An 18,085-nucleotide genomic window follows, 5' to 3' on the forward strand; every position below is an offset into this window, starting at 1 on the left:
CAGTATTCCTTTTTGCATAATAATATTTTTCAATCGTTTTTTCAATAAATCTGCAACAATAAATCTTTATATTAAAAAAAAAGGTATTTATCAGTTAACTTGGGATAAATACTAATAATATTTCTATGGAAATTAACTATTTTTTGCAATAGATAAAAATACAGTTTTAATTAACACAATAAGTGCATATGATATTATACTCTTTGTTTATATAAATACAGAACAATAATTGAATCATCTAAAGCCAACAAAAATGTTATATTTTCTTCTTATAATTATTGGGTAAGCTTTATAAAAAAAAAATAACTAGTTTTTAATCTTTTTTTTTAATTTAATCTAACCAATAATACTATAATTATAGACGCATAGAAAAAAATTATAACCAGTCTTGACAATTATGAATATTGTGTTCTCTCTCATATCGCGTTTTAGCCACTGTAATTTGCCTTTTTTATAGGAAAAAAATCCGCAATATCGATACTATTTTGGTCCTGCATTATCGTAAACATATTATGGATACTCTGGTACCATATATTTTGAAAAAATTGGGATATTGTCACGTAGTCTCTTCAAGTCGTAGGTATTTGCATCCAAGGCACCTTCAAATATGTGCTTAATTTTTTCATAAAATCTTTGCGGCTCATTGTTTTTTTCTTTATTTATCTATATTATTTTGATATTATAAGATATAGAAATTGTTAAAATTCCATATCATGCCGTAAAATATCGCCACTGACCACCTATAACTTTCCCTGTAAGATAACTGAACATACAGGAATATGGTTTTCGAGCTTCTCTTATCTCTTTATAGTGCTTGTATCCTCAATGTATAACCACCATGACATATTCGGTTTTTCTCCAGACAACATCTTCAGCCACCCAATCCTCTTGCTTGGAGACCAAATCCAGCGGAGGACAATAATCGTCATTTACTAAAATTGAAGGTTTTTCGTCCTAGTGTTAAAGTTTTCTGGATCCTATTTTATACTCAATATATAGTATATAATATTATGTAAAACGTGACTCGGAAAAAAAAATATTCAAATAAATCACAAGATATTTTTTTAAACAATCGTAAAAGTTACGAAAAGCCCAATTATACGTCAAAATGACGTACAACATCCTCTTTACTATAAAATGGCGGAATTTACCGGGATGAGCCAACTATGTACTGCTAGGTCTCGACGGCTAATGAGTTGTTTCTGGATTTCGAAGCGATTCGATGGTAAATATAGAAAAGACAAAGTTATTTCGCCGCGGTGTACATTAAATTTACATAGATTGGACTTCTAGGGTTAAATGCATAAACACCTACATGTTGTTTTGTTTTTATTATATCTAGTAACGATAAAAAATCCGTTGATTTTATTCGTTTTTCAAACTACATGCATGGTTGTTCCACTAAAAGGCCTCAATTGAGTCATAAAGTACACAAATTTCAAGCATAATAAGTCGCATCATTTCTATAAAACCAAAACTGGCAATAATATAAGTCGTGTTATGCGACTATGAACATAGTGCATTAGGGCATAAGTCGTTATATTGCAAAGAGCAAAAAAAAAATTATGTGAATACATTGAGTTATTCCATGGAGTACTCGTTCATAAGGCCACAACTACAAAAAAACACGAAAAAAGTATATTTATGGGGTTGTTACAATATCTGTTCATATGTAAAACTAAAGTCTAACATCATATCTTACCCATACAAGCTTAAAAATTTGAAGTTATAAAGATTTAGTGTTGATATATAGTTTTTTGTCTCTCCTGAAAAGTGCTGTTTTTGAGTTATTCCCTTATTCACTGGAGGCACAGATATTATAGATTCATTTTTGATTTGCATAAAAAACCAAGTTATTTTTTTCTCCTTTCAGCTCCTCCCCAATTTGAGATTAAGATGCGCAACCAAACTGCTCGCCGAAGTGAGCCCGCTGTTTTGCAGTGCCAAGCTAAGGGTGAAAAGGTATTATTGACACATACATTGATTTTGTATATTCAATAATTCAACATATTCTACCAAAATCTGCGCTTTTAAAAATTTTAAGTTAATTTTGGGTTTCTTTTAGCCAATTGGAATTATTTGGAACATGAACAACAAACGCCTCGAACCCAAATCCGACCCACGATACACGATTCGCGAAGAAATTTTACCTGGTGGAGTTGTATCCGACTTAAGCATCAGACGCACCGAACGATCCGACAGCGCCCTGTTTACTTGCGTAGCTACTAACGCCTTTGGTTCCGATGATACGAGCATCAACATGATTATTCAAGGTCTGTACCAATATATTCAAGTATAGTTTGACTTTCCTCATTATATAACTGAATATTTAAATCAAAAATGTTATTTGCGCATTTACAGAGGTTCCTGAAGCGCCATACGGTTTGAAAGTTTTGGATAAATCTGGAAGAACTGTTCAACTGTCATGGGCCGCTCCCTACGATGGAAATTCGCCAATCAAGAAGTTCCTCATTGAATACAAACGCGCTAAAGGCAACTGGGAAAAAGATATTGACAGGTAAAAATCACATGAATATGAGCTTTTCAATAAAATTAATATTATTTATCCATTTTTTAATAAGAAATCTAGGATTAATATATCATGCAATACGTAGCAGAAAAACTTTGAAATACGTACTTGGACCAATTAGTACTTTTATTATAACGCAATAGTCTAATATATGAAATCTTCAACCAACTTTACAGAGTACTTGTCCCCGGAGACGCAACCGAAGCCGGAGTGTTCAGCCTCAGACCAGCCACTGCTTATCACATTCGTATCGTCGCTGAAAACGAACTCGGAACCTCTGAACCATCGGAAACTGTGACCATTATCACCGCTGAAGAAGCCCCCACTGGAATGCCGCAAGACGTCAAGGTTGATGCTGCTGATAAACATACTCTCAGAGTTACATGGAAACCACCCCCACCTCAGGACTGGAATGGCGAACTCCAAGGGTAAGTTTTTCATAGGTATTTATTTTCTAGTTACGTTGAAATTATGAATTTTATTTTTGCACGGTTCGAACATGTATATCGTATCAACACTTTAATTGGTATCAAATTGATCATATTGATAAAGTCATTATTCTTTTCATTTACAGATATTATGTTGGTTACAAACTGGCGTCAAGCAACAAGTCCTTTGTATTCGAAACCGTTGACATTTCCAAGGAATCTGGCAAGGAACATCACCTCGACATTCTTAATCTGAAGTAAGTTCATGATCATAATATTTTTAACTAGTGACGGGATTAAAAAAAAATTAAAATAAATCTAATCCTTTTTCCATTGACGCACTAACAAACAACGTTGTTTAGTTTACGTCCGTACGAGAATTATAAGGCATTTTTCATTTTACAAGCGCACATGCTTTTGATATCATACAAATTTCCATATTAAAATGATTTAAGTTGAGACGAATATCCTATATACTTAAAGATAATTTTCTATAACTTGCACCATAATCCAGACATACATATTTGTAACACTTCACCGATTCCAGAACATACACGCAATACTCGATCGTAGTGCAAGCGTTCAACAAGATGGGGTCCGGCCCTGTATCGAACGAAGTGCGCGCATACACCGCAGAGGGCGCCCCGTCGGCCCCCCCACAGGACGTGCTCTGTACCACGCTCACTGCGCAAACTATCCGTGTCTCCTGGGTCTCCCCGCCTCTAGCGGCCGCGAACGGACTGATTAAAGCGTACAAGGTTATCTATGGCCCGAGTGAGACTTGGTATGGTGAGTAGAATTGTTTTATTGTTTATTTTGAATTGAAGTGGGAATGTTTCATGTTTTAGTAAAGGTTTTATAGTAATCTTGCGTGGGATAATGTAGTCATTGCCATTGTTTCAAATTCTTTATTTACAATGAGGGGGTAGTACCTCACCTTGCGGCGGTCAAATATTTTATTTATTTATTATTGTTGTTATTACGGAAGGTAATAATCATATTATTAGGTAATTAATTAGTAATTTTCAGTAGACCTAGAAGAAGTTATATCGCCATATACAGACTTACGGTAGTAAAATGATTTTGAACAAATATTCTCATACATTATATATATCTTTGACTGAATATGTTTTCCATAGACGAGAAAACCAAAGACACAAAGATCACGGCTAGCAGCGAAACTATTCTCCATGGCCTTAAGAAATTCACCAACTACTCTATGGAAGTGCTCGCGACTACAAACGGCGGTGATGGCGTCCGATCAGCCCCTATCCATTGTCAGACTGAACAAGATGGTAATTATGAACATTATTTTACAATTAATAAATAAATTACAGTTGTAATTGTGATTATAAATGTTGTATAATAAATGGAAGAATAGAATGTGATGATCATGTTTGTATGCATGATTATTCATGTGTTATTGCAGTGATTTAATCACCATCTAAAAATATTTATTTTAAACATGGCCAGCTTTCTTCCTTGTTCATTTTAATAAATACAGTTGACTAGTAATCCTTTTTATATGAAAATTTTTCAAACATGAATTTGATGTGATATGATGTTCTACTACATACATAAATTTACACGTAAAATAATAAATACATTGTGTTTGTACAGTGCCCGAAGCCCCACGTGCAGTGAAAGCGTTAGTAATGGGAGCAGATTCGATCTTGGTATCATGGAGACCGCCCGCGCAGCCCAACGGTGTCGTCACTCACTATAACGTTTACACGCAAGCGCAGAACGCTGAACCCCATCCTAATAAGGTATGGGATAGTAATAAGAAGCAAAAAATCACTTTTGCCCTCCTTATTTCTTCATCAATGTTTGAATTGCTTTGATTTAATTACTTAATGCAAGGCCATATACTGAAGGGAACCAACATAACTCTTCTTGAATATTACTGAAAAATTCATTCAAATTACCACCTTATTTCATATTCATATAACGTTCAAAGTACCGTACCGTTCATTACAAAACTCTTATTCACGCGAAGGCAGAGTTTTGCTTCGGACAATTTTTGAGTCTCAATTTTTGAGTGTCTCGATATTTATTGTACGTCAATGATGATCAATGAAAAGTTTTTATGAACTAAACAAACATTTATGTGCATAAAGTAACATAACCAATTATTATCTCAAAAAGAAAAAAGATAATCCGTATTTAAAATAACTAAATAAAATCAACAGGTACCCGCATCTCAAACGAGCTACTCCGCGACCGAACTGAAGGCTGGACGTTACGACTTCTGGGTGACCGCTTCCACCATTATCGGAGAAGGACAACCCTCAGCCACCGCCTCTTGCAGCCCTAGTGACAAAGGTTAGTGAATGAATGAATGATTTAATTTTGATTATGGATTGTTATGTTATTATTACATTGATTTGTTAATATAAATTATTGTATATGAGAGGATTTGCTGTAATAAAAAGTGTAGAAATCTTCCTTGTCCTCTATTTATTTCATTTATTCGTTTCAATAAATTTTCAATAAAAAATTTATTGTTATTATAATCAATCAAACGTAAATGTAAAATGTCCTGTTTAAATGGTAAAAAAAATAACTATGCTTATAGTTCCCGCCAAGATTGCATCGTTCGACGAATCATTCACCGCTACATACAAGGAAGACGTTAAACTGCCCTGCCTCGCTGTTGGAGTTCCCCCACCCAATATTCTGTGGAAGGTAATAATTATGATAGATAACAAGTAGTTTGTTTTAATTATATAAAATCGTATAGGTATTCAATGAAATAGTTTCGTTTATATTAAAAAAACGACGTGTGGCACTCGGGGACTGCCGCGGTTTAAGCTATTGCATGTCTTCAAGCCACACCTCCGAGCCCGTCGGAGTGGGGAGCGTGAGGTTTTTTCGTTACGGAATTTCTCGATTCGGTCCCCGCGCTCAAGGCCCGCGATAGAAGCTATGCAGTAACTTAAATCTTAATATATACAATAATTGTACAATTGGATATCATTAATTTTTAATCAGTAACTTTTAGAATCTTCGGTCTTTAACTATATTTTGTAACCCAACAGCGCAATTATTTCCAGACGACTACTTTACAAAACAAGCATTAAAATATAATAATTATTGTCGTACAGGTAAAGGGACATCCTCTAGAAGCCTCGGAACGAGTTCGCCAATTGCCCGAAGGATCGCTACAAATCGCTGGTGTTGCTCGTGAAGATGCGGGCGAGTACTCTTGCCACGTTGAGAACCAATTCGGCACTGACACTGTTACACACACGCTCTCTGTACTTGGTGAGTTATACAGGGTGTTGTTATGATACTTGGAGTGTTATACAGGATGTTGTTTAAAAGATTATTCAGAGTTTATAATTATTACTAGGCAGATCTCTGTCTGGCATTTTCAAGCATAATATTACAAAAAATTTACGTTTAAAAAATAAAACCAATAAAATAATTGCATTTATTTCATATGCACATAAGTCAGGGCACGCTTATAACGTGTAATTTTAACAGCGTTCATAATATCGACGGACGTTAACAATACTGTCTAACTCTAGTGTAATAACTTCAAAATTCAAACATAAATTAATTCAACACCTTTGAAAGCACTATTCAAATCTTTCTAATTATTTGTCAAATTAATTTCACAGCGCCCCCCTTCCCCCCACAACTGAGCATCGCATCTTCCTCCGTATCGTCGCTCACGCTCCGCCTGAAGCCCCCTGTAGATGCGGACCAATCAGCCGCCGGTTACACTATCCATTATAAACAGGAATTCGGAGATTGGGAAACTGTTCAGGTATTTTTTTTTTTTAATTTTAATAAGTATAGAAACATTAAATTTGTGGTGACCATTTTTTTCCAGTAAATATTTTAGTTTAATACTTTATACAAGTTAAATAAATTAGTAAATAGACATAGTTTAATATTTTGAACACTTATTTCAGATTCCAAGCAACACTGACACTTACACATTGGAAAATCTCTTCTGCGGATCTAGATATCAACTCTATGTGACTGCTTACAACGGGTATGAATTCTTTAATATCTATTTAGTTTTTTTTTCCAAATAATCCCACTTGAGGGATGAATTTTTCAACATCATACAAACCGCATCTTTTACTAATTACTGAAAATGTTTGTTATATTCTAATGAACAATGTTCCACATATTAGCTCGCCCTTTTCCCTATTAATGAAAAACGACAAGTTTCAGCATTGTATCTGGAAATCAAACACTATGGTACCCAATAAAAATCAAACAAATATTTTTTTCAGTATCGGCACCGGCGAAGCATCGGACGTAGTGATCGCCCGTACCCGCGGCTCCAAGCCGCCCGTGCCCCGCGCCGCCGACTTCATCGAAGTGGGCTCCTCCTCTGTGACCTTGCACTTGAAGCAGTGGCTGGACGGCGGGTGCCCTATGAGCCATTTCGTTGTTGAGAATAAGAAGAAGTGAGTGGATGTTGATAGTGGGAAATTGGAATAGAGAAAGAATTTAATTCCATCTAGTACTGAACTTCGCGCACGAGAAACTTTGTATCCGCAACTATTTTGTCTCCGCAACTATATTGTCTCTCCCACCCATGGGCTAGTCTGAAAGTGCGCGCACGTAGCGACGCTACTCCCCATATAATTGATGGGAAAGATAAAATAGCTGCGGAGACAAAGATGCTCGTGCGCGCTGGCTCTAAAGCTTTTCAAATTCAAGCTAAAAAACTTTAAAAAGCATATTCCCGTTTTTTAACTCCAACTAATTCGGAATGTCGTTTCTACCGAAGATTACTCTTTTCAGAGACATTTAATGCAGAATCTAGATATCAAATTAACGAACTTTTAATTTTTTCATAATATATTCTTATTAACAGGGGCGCTCCCGAATGGAACCAGATCTCTAACGCTGTTAAGCCCGGTGGTAACTTCGTTGTTCTAGGTATGTTTATTTCCTTATTTATTAATGATTCGAACGTTTATTTTATCATGTTATTATTGATATGACAAAAAATATACAATTTAAATAAATTTCCAGATTTGGAACCCGCTACTTGGTATGTTTTGAGGATCACGGCACACAACAACGCTGGATTCAATGTTGCTGAATATGAATTCGCTACTCTTACTATGACTGGAGGTATGATTTATAACAAACTTCAATACTATGTTAAATAAGTTAAGAAGATTTTATTTATAATGTGCACGTACAACAGATACAAGATAGAATGTAGAATACATACCAATAAATTAAAAATTAAACCTTTTGATTAAGTAGGTATATAATTTTTACAGAAGTATCACATGATTAATAGGATATAACTATATATATATATATATATATATATATATATATATATATATATATATATATATAAAAAATATAAATTAGGATATAACTTCTGTTTCTCTTCTAGACAAGACAATTTTTCTGAAATGCATTGCCTCACAATCTATTCGTCACCGAAGGCATCCCAAAGGTCTTGCATTTCAGTGATTCCAACATAATTTTCATACCGCCATACCTGAAATGCAATGCCTCAAATATTCCAAAAAATAATCCTAAATTAAAAATGAATATAAAAAATAACGAGGTGTTGCATTTCAGGTACGATCGCGCCGGTACGTGACGTTGGCGACGGGTCTCTCACACCCGAACAAACGTTCAAGATCATTCTGTCCCATTTGAACTTAATCGTGCCCGTTGTAGCCGCTATTCTGGTCATTATTATCGCCATTGTTGTGGTTTGCGTCGTGCGAGGAGCGAGGGACCATCACCATAAAGGTATTATTATTTGATTATTTAGGTACGGTCGCCCCGTTGCCAGGCAACGCTGATGATAAAGAACTGCCCCCATGGGTGAAAGCTTGGCTGGAACCAGAAGTACTTGTGCCAATATTGGCGACGATTGTCGTGTTCATTGTTGGAATGGTCGTGATCTGCTTAACGCTGGCCAGAAGAAACACTCCGCATAGACTGCGAGGTCAGAAGGACGCGTACTGTATGTATGGTGGCATGATCACCGCTTTTTATTACTTTTATCCCCTCATTGTTTTTGTAAACGCTCATTAATTGGTGTTTTACTGTATACATGAAGGACATTTTCCGTTTTAATGTTTCACAAAACAAGATTAAGATCTTTAAAACAAAGAATTGCGGGAAATTTACAGGAGGTACTAGTTATATACAGTAAAATATCTTAAACAACATTTTAATTAGCTAATCTGTAACTGCCCCTTTTGTTACCAAATTTACAGTAATAGAAATGTTAATTTATTACATCATTGTAGAATTTGCTCATTTTTAACATTTATTTTGATCGACATATATCCCACTTCTGATATTATTTGCAATCATCTTGTAATTATTATTAATGTAACAAATAGGTATGTATAACACAATAAATGCCTATTTACGTTTGAAACATATAGAATGCGCAATATACATATGTATGCAATTGCTGATACATATATAAATAAAGCTAAGCTTCTATCGATGTTGTATCATTATAACATTTGTATATTTAATTTGTAATAAATTAATTACAACTAATTGGGATTTATTTAACTATTAACAAAAAAAAAACAATCAGTACTATAGTCATTTGAAATTTGCAACTTAACAACAAAGACAAAATCATGAACTAGCCAGCAACTAAAATTTTTGCCGACAGTTCTCTGTATAAACTATAAACTGCTTTCAGTTGCTATGTATTACGACGATTCATTACGTTTTCTAAAAATAAATGAATGTTTGCATTTGAGTTTCAAATAACAATCTTTATCTAACAATGCCATAACAATTTAAAATACTAGTGAATACTTTTAGGTTTTCATTCTGTCACACGATTTGTTCAATTTAACAACTATGTTCCAACAAAACACATAACAATACCATATATCCAACAGATGACGCCGTATACAATGCATCACAAGCTGCACTCGGAGGAGGCGGTGGTACTCTTGACAAACGCGGTGGTCTCCGCGACGAGCTCGGTTACATCGCCCCGCCCAACCGCAAGCTGCCCCCCGTACCCGGCTCTAACTACAACACGTGCGACCGCGTCAAGCGACAGGCTGTTATTAGTGAGTACACACACGCACATGCAAATACACACGCACACGGGTGCACTAACACGCACACGTACATGTATACGCAGGGATAGGGGGTTACGGATGAGATATACACACAAGCTCATACATATACTACAACAAAGACAACTTTTAAATAGTATACACACGTACACGCAGTGACATGAGTACCTACTTGCGCAAGCACGTACATTTACATGCATATACACGCAGCCCGTACGCATAGTCAGATATACGAGTTCATGCGCACTCACACACACACATACACACATGTTATACAAATACACATTCAGAGAGGGGGGATGAGATTAGTTTTTTGCATAAATTGTACACTATAGCATACATTATGATGTTGTGACTGATGATGTTATGACTTCAAGAACATTAACTTTCAGTGATCAATATACGAGAGAGTTAGATATGCGACATTTTATAAATTATAGATATATTTTTTCATTATTATGGTTGCTTTATTTATATTCTGCATGCTATGTTGTCCAGGTTACACTGTTTAAGTTTCAATTTAAGAAATTTTAATTTAGTTTGCTTACCTCTTATAGAAGTTCATAGTTGTAATCCGTCCTTTTTCTACTATAACCGTTAGTTTACTATAACATGTTAACACAAAAAAAAAGTTTAAATTGAATGATCTTTCTTCATATTTTGTGTCAATATGTTAAAAATATCCCCTATTATTTATTTACGTTACTATACCCTAGATGTGGCTGTTTGCTTATGGTGACAGTCTAAACACTTTTATGTTTTGGCAAGAATCCTTTATTCTAAACGTTCCTTTTTTATTTGCTAATTTAATATTCAACGCAAAGAGGACACGTCAAAGCATAAAGCAAGGTACGTCTTATATGTGCGTGGTGAAAGGTGTACTTTCTAATATCGAATCCATTTGAGATGGTTTGGTGAATATTGACCAACATAAAATTTTCAAAAAGTGGTTCAAAACAATATCTTTATATCACAGTGAAACATTTGAGACAATATTAGAAAGTACGATTCGAATTTGGTAACAAAGTGTACATTCAACCTTGGGTATGCTTATAAAAATGTTTTCCTTTTCCTAAAAATTTACCCCTTTTTATGTCCAACCATAAAAAATATACCTTGAATCATTGAATATACTCATAACATTTTAATTTTTAAACAAAAATTTTATTTTATTTTTCTTTATTAGGGATAATAAACAGCAGAACAGTGGTTAATTGTACAATAAAACTTAGTCTAAATACAGGTATAACTGTCCAACCAACAACATTATCCACAGTTTGGATACATACATTTTTATACGTGCAACAAATGCGAATAAGAAAAAATAAATATAAATGTGCACTTAGCCATGGCAATAAAAATAAAATAAATCAAAAATTTGAGATAAAGGTAGAGGGACGCGAAATAAGATACCTAGGTTATTGCATGTTTAGGAGCAGATCAACTAAACTTCTTCGAAACTTAAATTTTGAATTCGAAAAGATGTCAAGGTCAGAGAAATTTTTATTAAAATTGTCAACAACATGACGTAAAGGGGAACGCAAGCCAGCATTCGAACGACATGCCTCAGTAGCGAATAGATGATAAGTGCGTAGCTTTCGCCGGTATGCAGTTCGTGGCACGGTGTAAAATAATTTACTCACAAGATACTGACAGTCAAATTTGTTATTACAAAGTCCGTACAAGAACATGGTCTGAAGGAGCAAACGCCTATTTTTAAGAGTCAAAAATTTGTATTTATGCAAAACGTCTGAATATGGGATATATTTTTTATGACATCTGTAGTTCATGGTATTGAAAAACCTTTTTTGAACTTTTTCAATAATATCAGCGTACTTGTTGTAAAATGGGTCCCACACGAACGAGCCATACTCTAATTGCGGACGGACCAACGACGTAAATAAGTGTATAAACGTAGAAGGCTTTTTGAATTCTAACGATGCGCGCATTATAAAACCGTACATTCTATAAGCTTTACTGGTGATGTTAGCGATATGTAAATTCATGTGAAGATTTTCGTCGAGAGTGATTCCAAGATCTCGCAAATACGTAACCTTATCTAATGTTACATTACAAAGATTGTAGTCAAATAGAATACGATTCTTATTCTTTGTAAAAGTAATAGTGTGACATTTGGGAATACTAAGATTTAATTTGTTATTAGAACAGTAGGTATTAAGTCGGTCTAAATCGTCTTGTAATTCTATGCAGTCATTTGTAGTTTTTATAGCTTTATATACCTTTAGATCATCGGCATAGAGCAAGAATTTTGAATTGAGAAAACAGGTGTTAATGTCGTTAATATATAAAATAAATAGAAGGGGTCCAAGAATTGAGCCTTGCGGTACTCCCGATGTAATGGTAATATAGTCCGAAAAGTATCCATTGACAACAACTCTTTGTGACCTGTTGGTAACATAAGAAGAGAACCATCTCAGTAAGTTCCCACGAATACCATTATAAGCTAACTTCTTTAATAAAATATTATGATCAACTCTATCGAAGGCTTTTTGGAAATCCGTGTAAACAGCATCCACTTGAATGCGTCTGTCCATGTTCTCGAATAAGTATCCAGTATATGTAGCCATATTCGTGATAGAAGAGCGGCGTTTTACAAATCCGTGTTGTTCTTGTATAATGAGTTTGCTTACCTGCGGATACAATTCATCATGGACTATTCTTTCAAAAAGCTTCGACAGTGTACATAGTATGGAGATTGGCCTATAATTACTTATTTCATCTTTAGCACCACTCTTATGAATAGGGATAATATAAGCGCGTTTCCAGACATCGGGAAACGAGCCCTCTTTTATGCATTTATTGAATAGAATGGAAAGGGGGTGGCATAATGTATTAGCTGTTTTTTTGAAGAAAACAGCTGGCAGTTTATCGGGACCAGGTCCTTTAGACACATCAAGCTGGATTAGGGCTTTTTTAACTTTTGAGTTTGTGATAGTGATGTTATTAATAATGTCACAAAATGACAAGATATGTAACAAAAAAATACAGTTTAGTGAAGCACCTAAAAAATGTACATAAAATACTATAAAAAAATACCTATAACACCTTCCTCCGTCTTCCGAATTTGTCTTTAACCATTCCTCAATTAGCCCCATATTAAATTAACACACAAAAAAGCATCCGCGGTCCATGTACACGTTGTTACACGCGAGTAGCGTTAGTACGCATGCGTAACGGTAGTATGGTGTCAGTGGGCGCGCACTCCACGTGGGACCCGCGCAGACACCACTATGAGCGGGTGCGACGTACACACATGCGCCGAGCGGGTTCCGGTGATACGCTGTCGACAGGTTAGTGCTTGTGTGGGTGATGAAAACTCGGAAAAAGAAAAAAAAATGGATGTAGAAAAAGTTTTTTGTACGCAAAAAATATTGACTACTGTAATTATGTTTAGTTTTGACAATATATTTAATCAACCATAGTTGAGTTAAAAATATTAAAAAAAAAATGTGTTTATATTAATTTTTTGCATCGAATAATGCTTTTTCTACAAGACGTGTGATAAAGCACGTCAAATTAAATTTAAAATAGATTGTTTTCGAATTCAAATTTTTTTTTCGAAGTCAATTAATTGATGACGTTGCTTTATGCATGAGTCGTGAAGATTGATCGTTGTGTAGATTTGTAGAATTTAGATGCTTTGTAGATACTTTAGAATGCATGTGTATAAAGTAGTTATAGACCACTAACCCAAAGGAAAAATAATGTAAGTTATTAACTTATTTCTAGAAAAACAAAATGCTGTTTGCTTTTTTATTAATCCCAGTTATTTTTATTTGCGTGTAACATTTTTTTTATGATTTATTTATTTTTTGTGAGTTTGTGATTGAGTTTAATTTTTCATAATGATTCAGATTGTGATGATTTATCAAGGTAATGACAATTATTTCCGAGTGTTATTTAAATGTTGTCAACAGTAATATTTATATTATATTGGTTCCACCACAGACTAACTAATCGATGTCGATGAAATATTTAAAAAAAAACTACATTCTAATGATTTTTTCTCACAAACTAGTCAAAATATGATACCGATCAGCGCCTTTTAAACCAAATAACAAAAATAAAAAGTACCGCTGCATTTTGAATACGTTAAAGAACATGTTCTCAATAAAAAATAATCAAGAAATTGTCCATTTTACAAGAAAAACAAGTTGTAGTAGTATAAGAGCTTTATTAAATAAAAACACAGGCAAGTTCTTAAGAAATCAAAATTTAAAGAAACTATAGGCGAGGATGTCAACATCACTACCCTAACAAAAAAAAACTAACAAAACACTAGTCTATAGAAAGCGATATCCCCTATTAAAGAAGCGATCCACATGCAGGCATGGAAGACGAGATCTGCCCCTACGCCACATTCCACCTGCTAGGCTTCCGCGAGGAGATGGACCCGAGCAAGGCGATCGCGTTCCCCCACCACCACCCGTCGCACGCGGGCACGCTGGCCCACCCCCACCCGCACCCTCACCACCCGGCCCACTCGCGCGCTGGATCTCAGAGCATGGTAAGAAAAAGTTCATAATAAAGAATTATATTATGTTTTTCACAACATGATATCATAATTATTAGTTATATGTTTATTAAAAAATATATTTCTATATAGATAATTATTGTAAATTTGTAACTTATATCGTTACATAAACTCAAAATCAAATCATCAATTAAAGACTTTTTAATTTTTTATTCGCCTTTTAAAAACAGGAAAATAAGATTGTCATTTTAAAAATATCACCTAATTTCTTCCGAATGAATTCACTTCACGATAAACATGATAGAGATGTAAGAAACGACCGATTTAATAAACCAAAACCATATATTATGTAGGTACATAACTAGAAATAAGTAATTATCTCTTAAATTGCCATAAATACACCTCAAGTATCAAGAATCTTACATTATAATTCACATATTCCAGCCCCGTGCTAACAGCCGTTACGCTCGCAAGAACTCACAAGGCGGACAAAGCGCTATCTACTCTACTGCTCCCGAATACGACGATCCTGCTACCTGCGCTGAAGAGGACCAATACGTAATATTTTTTGTCATTTTTTTAAGGAAACAATACTTAATATCCTATTACTATTTGATCATTTCATCACAATTTGATTGCCTTTGACACTACAAACCTATCTACACATTTTAAACTGAAATAACAACATTGGACTGCACCTTAAAATATCTAGAAAGGCTAGATTTTTGCCTCTAGATAGTTCTATTGATTATGATGATATGGATAATATAATTAATATTTTTTCCCTCAGCGTGCCCGCTATTCCCGCCCAATGTACGCCTGCGGCCCCGAGTACGACGAGCCCGCGTGCTGCGCCCCAGAGGACGAACAGTACACCGGCGCTTATGGAACCCCATACTCTGATCACTATGGCTCCCGACCCAGCATTGGTAACTATGACTACGAAAAAACACAAGCTAAAACTAGGACCTGCGATCTTTAGGACTATTATTAGGATCTGCGATATCCGAATTTTTTATGCTAAATAAATAAATAAATAAAACATAATAACTAAAAATTGACTGAAGAAAAACTCTGCCTACGTGTATATTAGGCAGAGTTTTCTAATAAGCATAATATGTGCAATAGACTTTGAACATTATCGCCACAAATAGAATAACTCTTTGAGTTTGTGAGACTAGTTATTTATACTACTTCAATTCTCTCCTGTAATTTTGTACTTTAATATTATAACTTTAATAAACTTTTGGAGTTGCCGCATACCTTGAAATTCTGGCTACCAACTCGCCATACAATATTGTAAATTTTATCAGAAAAACTCTTATTTTGAACACTTACCTATTGTACCTACTACCTATCTGTAGTAAAGATGAACACCAAGAAAGATTTTTTACAAATTCGATCCTTAAATATCACAAATCCCTACTTGCTTATAGGAAAACACTCGCCCAAAATGTTTCCGTAATTTAACACTTTCTATAATATTGTTATTATTTATTATCTTTATCTATATTTTATGTATCCCGTATTCCCCGCAGGCACCCGCAAGTGCGGCGGGTCCCCCGAGCCCCCCCCGCCCCCGCCCCGCAACGCCACCGCGGACAACAACTGCTCCTCCTCATTCAACGAGAGCAAGGACTCCAACGAGATCTCCGAGGCCGAGTGCGACCAGCCCAGGAACTATCCCGGTACGTGAGTAGTGGGATGCTCCATTTGTTTTTGGGAGCATACTGTTTATCATTTAATTGTCGAGTAGATGATACGTCGGTATATTTACTAAATATATTTTTATAATTATATTTACTAAATAAAAGTATATTTATTAACATAAAATCATAAAGTTGAATATACATGATCCACTGACTGACCGCTAATAAGTTTATTTACATCAACTATTTAGTAAAATTCGACTGGGTACGATGGAAAAAGTGTAAAAATTAAGCGTAAAAGGTATACTTTATTAAAACTTAGATCTCTCATTTTAATATTAAAATCAATCCTCTTCTTTTGCATATTGCATATTATTACTTTTGAGTCTTTGATCGTTAGAATGCCCTTTTCGCCTCAGCATACCAGTATCAAACGAATCTCTAAATTCAAATCAATTATTAAACATGTGTCTGCGCTATATTATTAATGAATTTACTATTCATAAATCAAAATTTTTATATAAATTAAGTTGTTAATTTTCTTCAATAACTAATGACATTGGTCCATGCGCACATGGGCGTCTCCTGAACAGAAGATGGTAAAACAATTTTTGAATCAATCATAGTTTTTTCTTGTTCATTATTAATATTTGTGACTGACAGCATGCAAAGTTTGTCAACGTTATTATTATAACGTTCAATTAAAGCTTTTAGATTTTATGGCAATTGGCTTATTTTTTGTTCAAAATTCTTTCATCCTTATTTCAAATATCGTATGGTAAAATTATATATTCGTTTATAATTACTTATATGTATTTATGTAAATATTTTATGATAATTTTACCATATGAATATCGGGATATCTTCAATTTTCCTTCTTAAAATTTTATCACATAAGCTTAGATGTGATTGTGTTAACTGATTCTTCTCAAATGGTTTTGTAGATATAGTTCATGTTTTGAAGATTATCTCGGACACTACTTATTTATCGTGACATCTTTCCATCATTTCTTCACGCTTTGTTCTACAAGTTTCTAGAACATTCTATAAGCTTCTATAGCTTCACATATGAGGGTCACAAATCACAATATAACGGTATTGTTCGAGATACATCTGTAGAGGGCAGGATATTGGAGTCTCGTGTTTAGTGTAGATTCGTCGTGACATGTATGTTGTTGCAGTAAGGGCCCACACTGCCAAGGACGGCTTGCACACCGAGGAAATGAGAAAACTCATTGACAGGTCAGTTCCATCAGGCCTCTTACCAAATTCAGCACTTTAATTGTATTTTTGAAATCTTTAAGTGCTCATATTATTATAATAAAATTTAACTCTTACAATTCGTAATAACATTAGCTGTGCAATTAAATGATCTGATTTGATTTGAAAAGTGCACTCGAACTATAACTGCCAGATCCTTGTGTGTGCGCAGCGAAGCGTGCAATGTGTCAACAATAATATAGTTTAACAGATAAGCATCTTGTATGTCTAGTGTATGTCAGTATTAAGCATGTATTATGTTCTGCATCCATGGTCTACAGGAAACAGTAAGTCAAAGTATGTCCACGAACAATAGTATACGCTGAATGTTATTTAATTTTGCCTGATAATTTTGTTTCGTAAATAACCCTGTGGCTAACACCTAATCGACCGTGCACTACAATTTTGTTTTGCTATAACATTGGTAAGATGTTTTATTTTAACTTTTAGCGTAAGACCTTATGTGTCGTTATCTGCGCCGGATACATAGCCATTTAAATTAGCCCTATACATAATGTTCACTCGCTACAATATACCTATATAACCATTACATATAGCAACAGCTTTTTAGGCCCATGACCCATAATCATGGTAAAATTTTAGCTCGCTACAATATCTAAGAATGATATAATCGATACATATATCCTAGTCGAAATAGCTTC

General features: G+C 34.6%; 1 protein-coding gene across 1 annotated transcript in view; it reads left to right on the forward strand.

Moving 5' to 3' along the window:
• Positions 1-18,085, forward strand: part of LOC123693825 (Down syndrome cell adhesion molecule-like protein Dscam2) — a 61,988-nt gene that overhangs the window by 41,983 nt on the left and 1,920 nt on the right. Inside the window, exons 17-40 of the mRNA XM_045639063.1 lie at positions 1,874-1,962; positions 2,066-2,273; positions 2,362-2,518; positions 2,707-2,958; positions 3,105-3,215; positions 3,506-3,747; positions 4,098-4,253; positions 4,579-4,727; positions 5,151-5,283; positions 5,537-5,646; positions 6,066-6,225; positions 6,585-6,733; positions 6,882-6,964; positions 7,212-7,388; positions 7,802-7,866; positions 7,963-8,064; positions 8,732-8,926; positions 9,834-10,010; positions 13,232-13,330; positions 14,369-14,547; positions 14,959-15,072; positions 15,305-15,443; positions 16,053-16,202; positions 17,345-17,405. Of these exons, the coding sequence (XP_045495019.1) occupies positions 1,874-1,962; positions 2,066-2,273; positions 2,362-2,518; positions 2,707-2,958; positions 3,105-3,215; positions 3,506-3,747; positions 4,098-4,253; positions 4,579-4,727; positions 5,151-5,283; positions 5,537-5,646; positions 6,066-6,225; positions 6,585-6,733; positions 6,882-6,964; positions 7,212-7,388; positions 7,802-7,866; positions 7,963-8,064; positions 8,732-8,926; positions 9,834-10,010; positions 13,232-13,330; positions 14,369-14,547; positions 14,959-15,072; positions 15,305-15,443; positions 16,053-16,202; positions 17,345-17,405 (3,457 nt within the window). The remainder of the gene's footprint in view (positions 1-1,873; positions 1,963-2,065; positions 2,274-2,361; positions 2,519-2,706; positions 2,959-3,104; positions 3,216-3,505; positions 3,748-4,097; positions 4,254-4,578; positions 4,728-5,150; positions 5,284-5,536; positions 5,647-6,065; positions 6,226-6,584; positions 6,734-6,881; positions 6,965-7,211; positions 7,389-7,801; positions 7,867-7,962; positions 8,065-8,731; positions 8,927-9,833; positions 10,011-13,231; positions 13,331-14,368; positions 14,548-14,958; positions 15,073-15,304; positions 15,444-16,052; positions 16,203-17,344; positions 17,406-18,085) is intronic.

The sequence above is a fragment of the Colias croceus genome, chromosome 8 (assembly GCF_905220415.1).
Source record: "Colias croceus chromosome 8, ilColCroc2.1".
NCBI classification, from domain to species: Eukaryota; Metazoa; Arthropoda; class Insecta; order Lepidoptera; family Pieridae; genus Colias; species Colias croceus.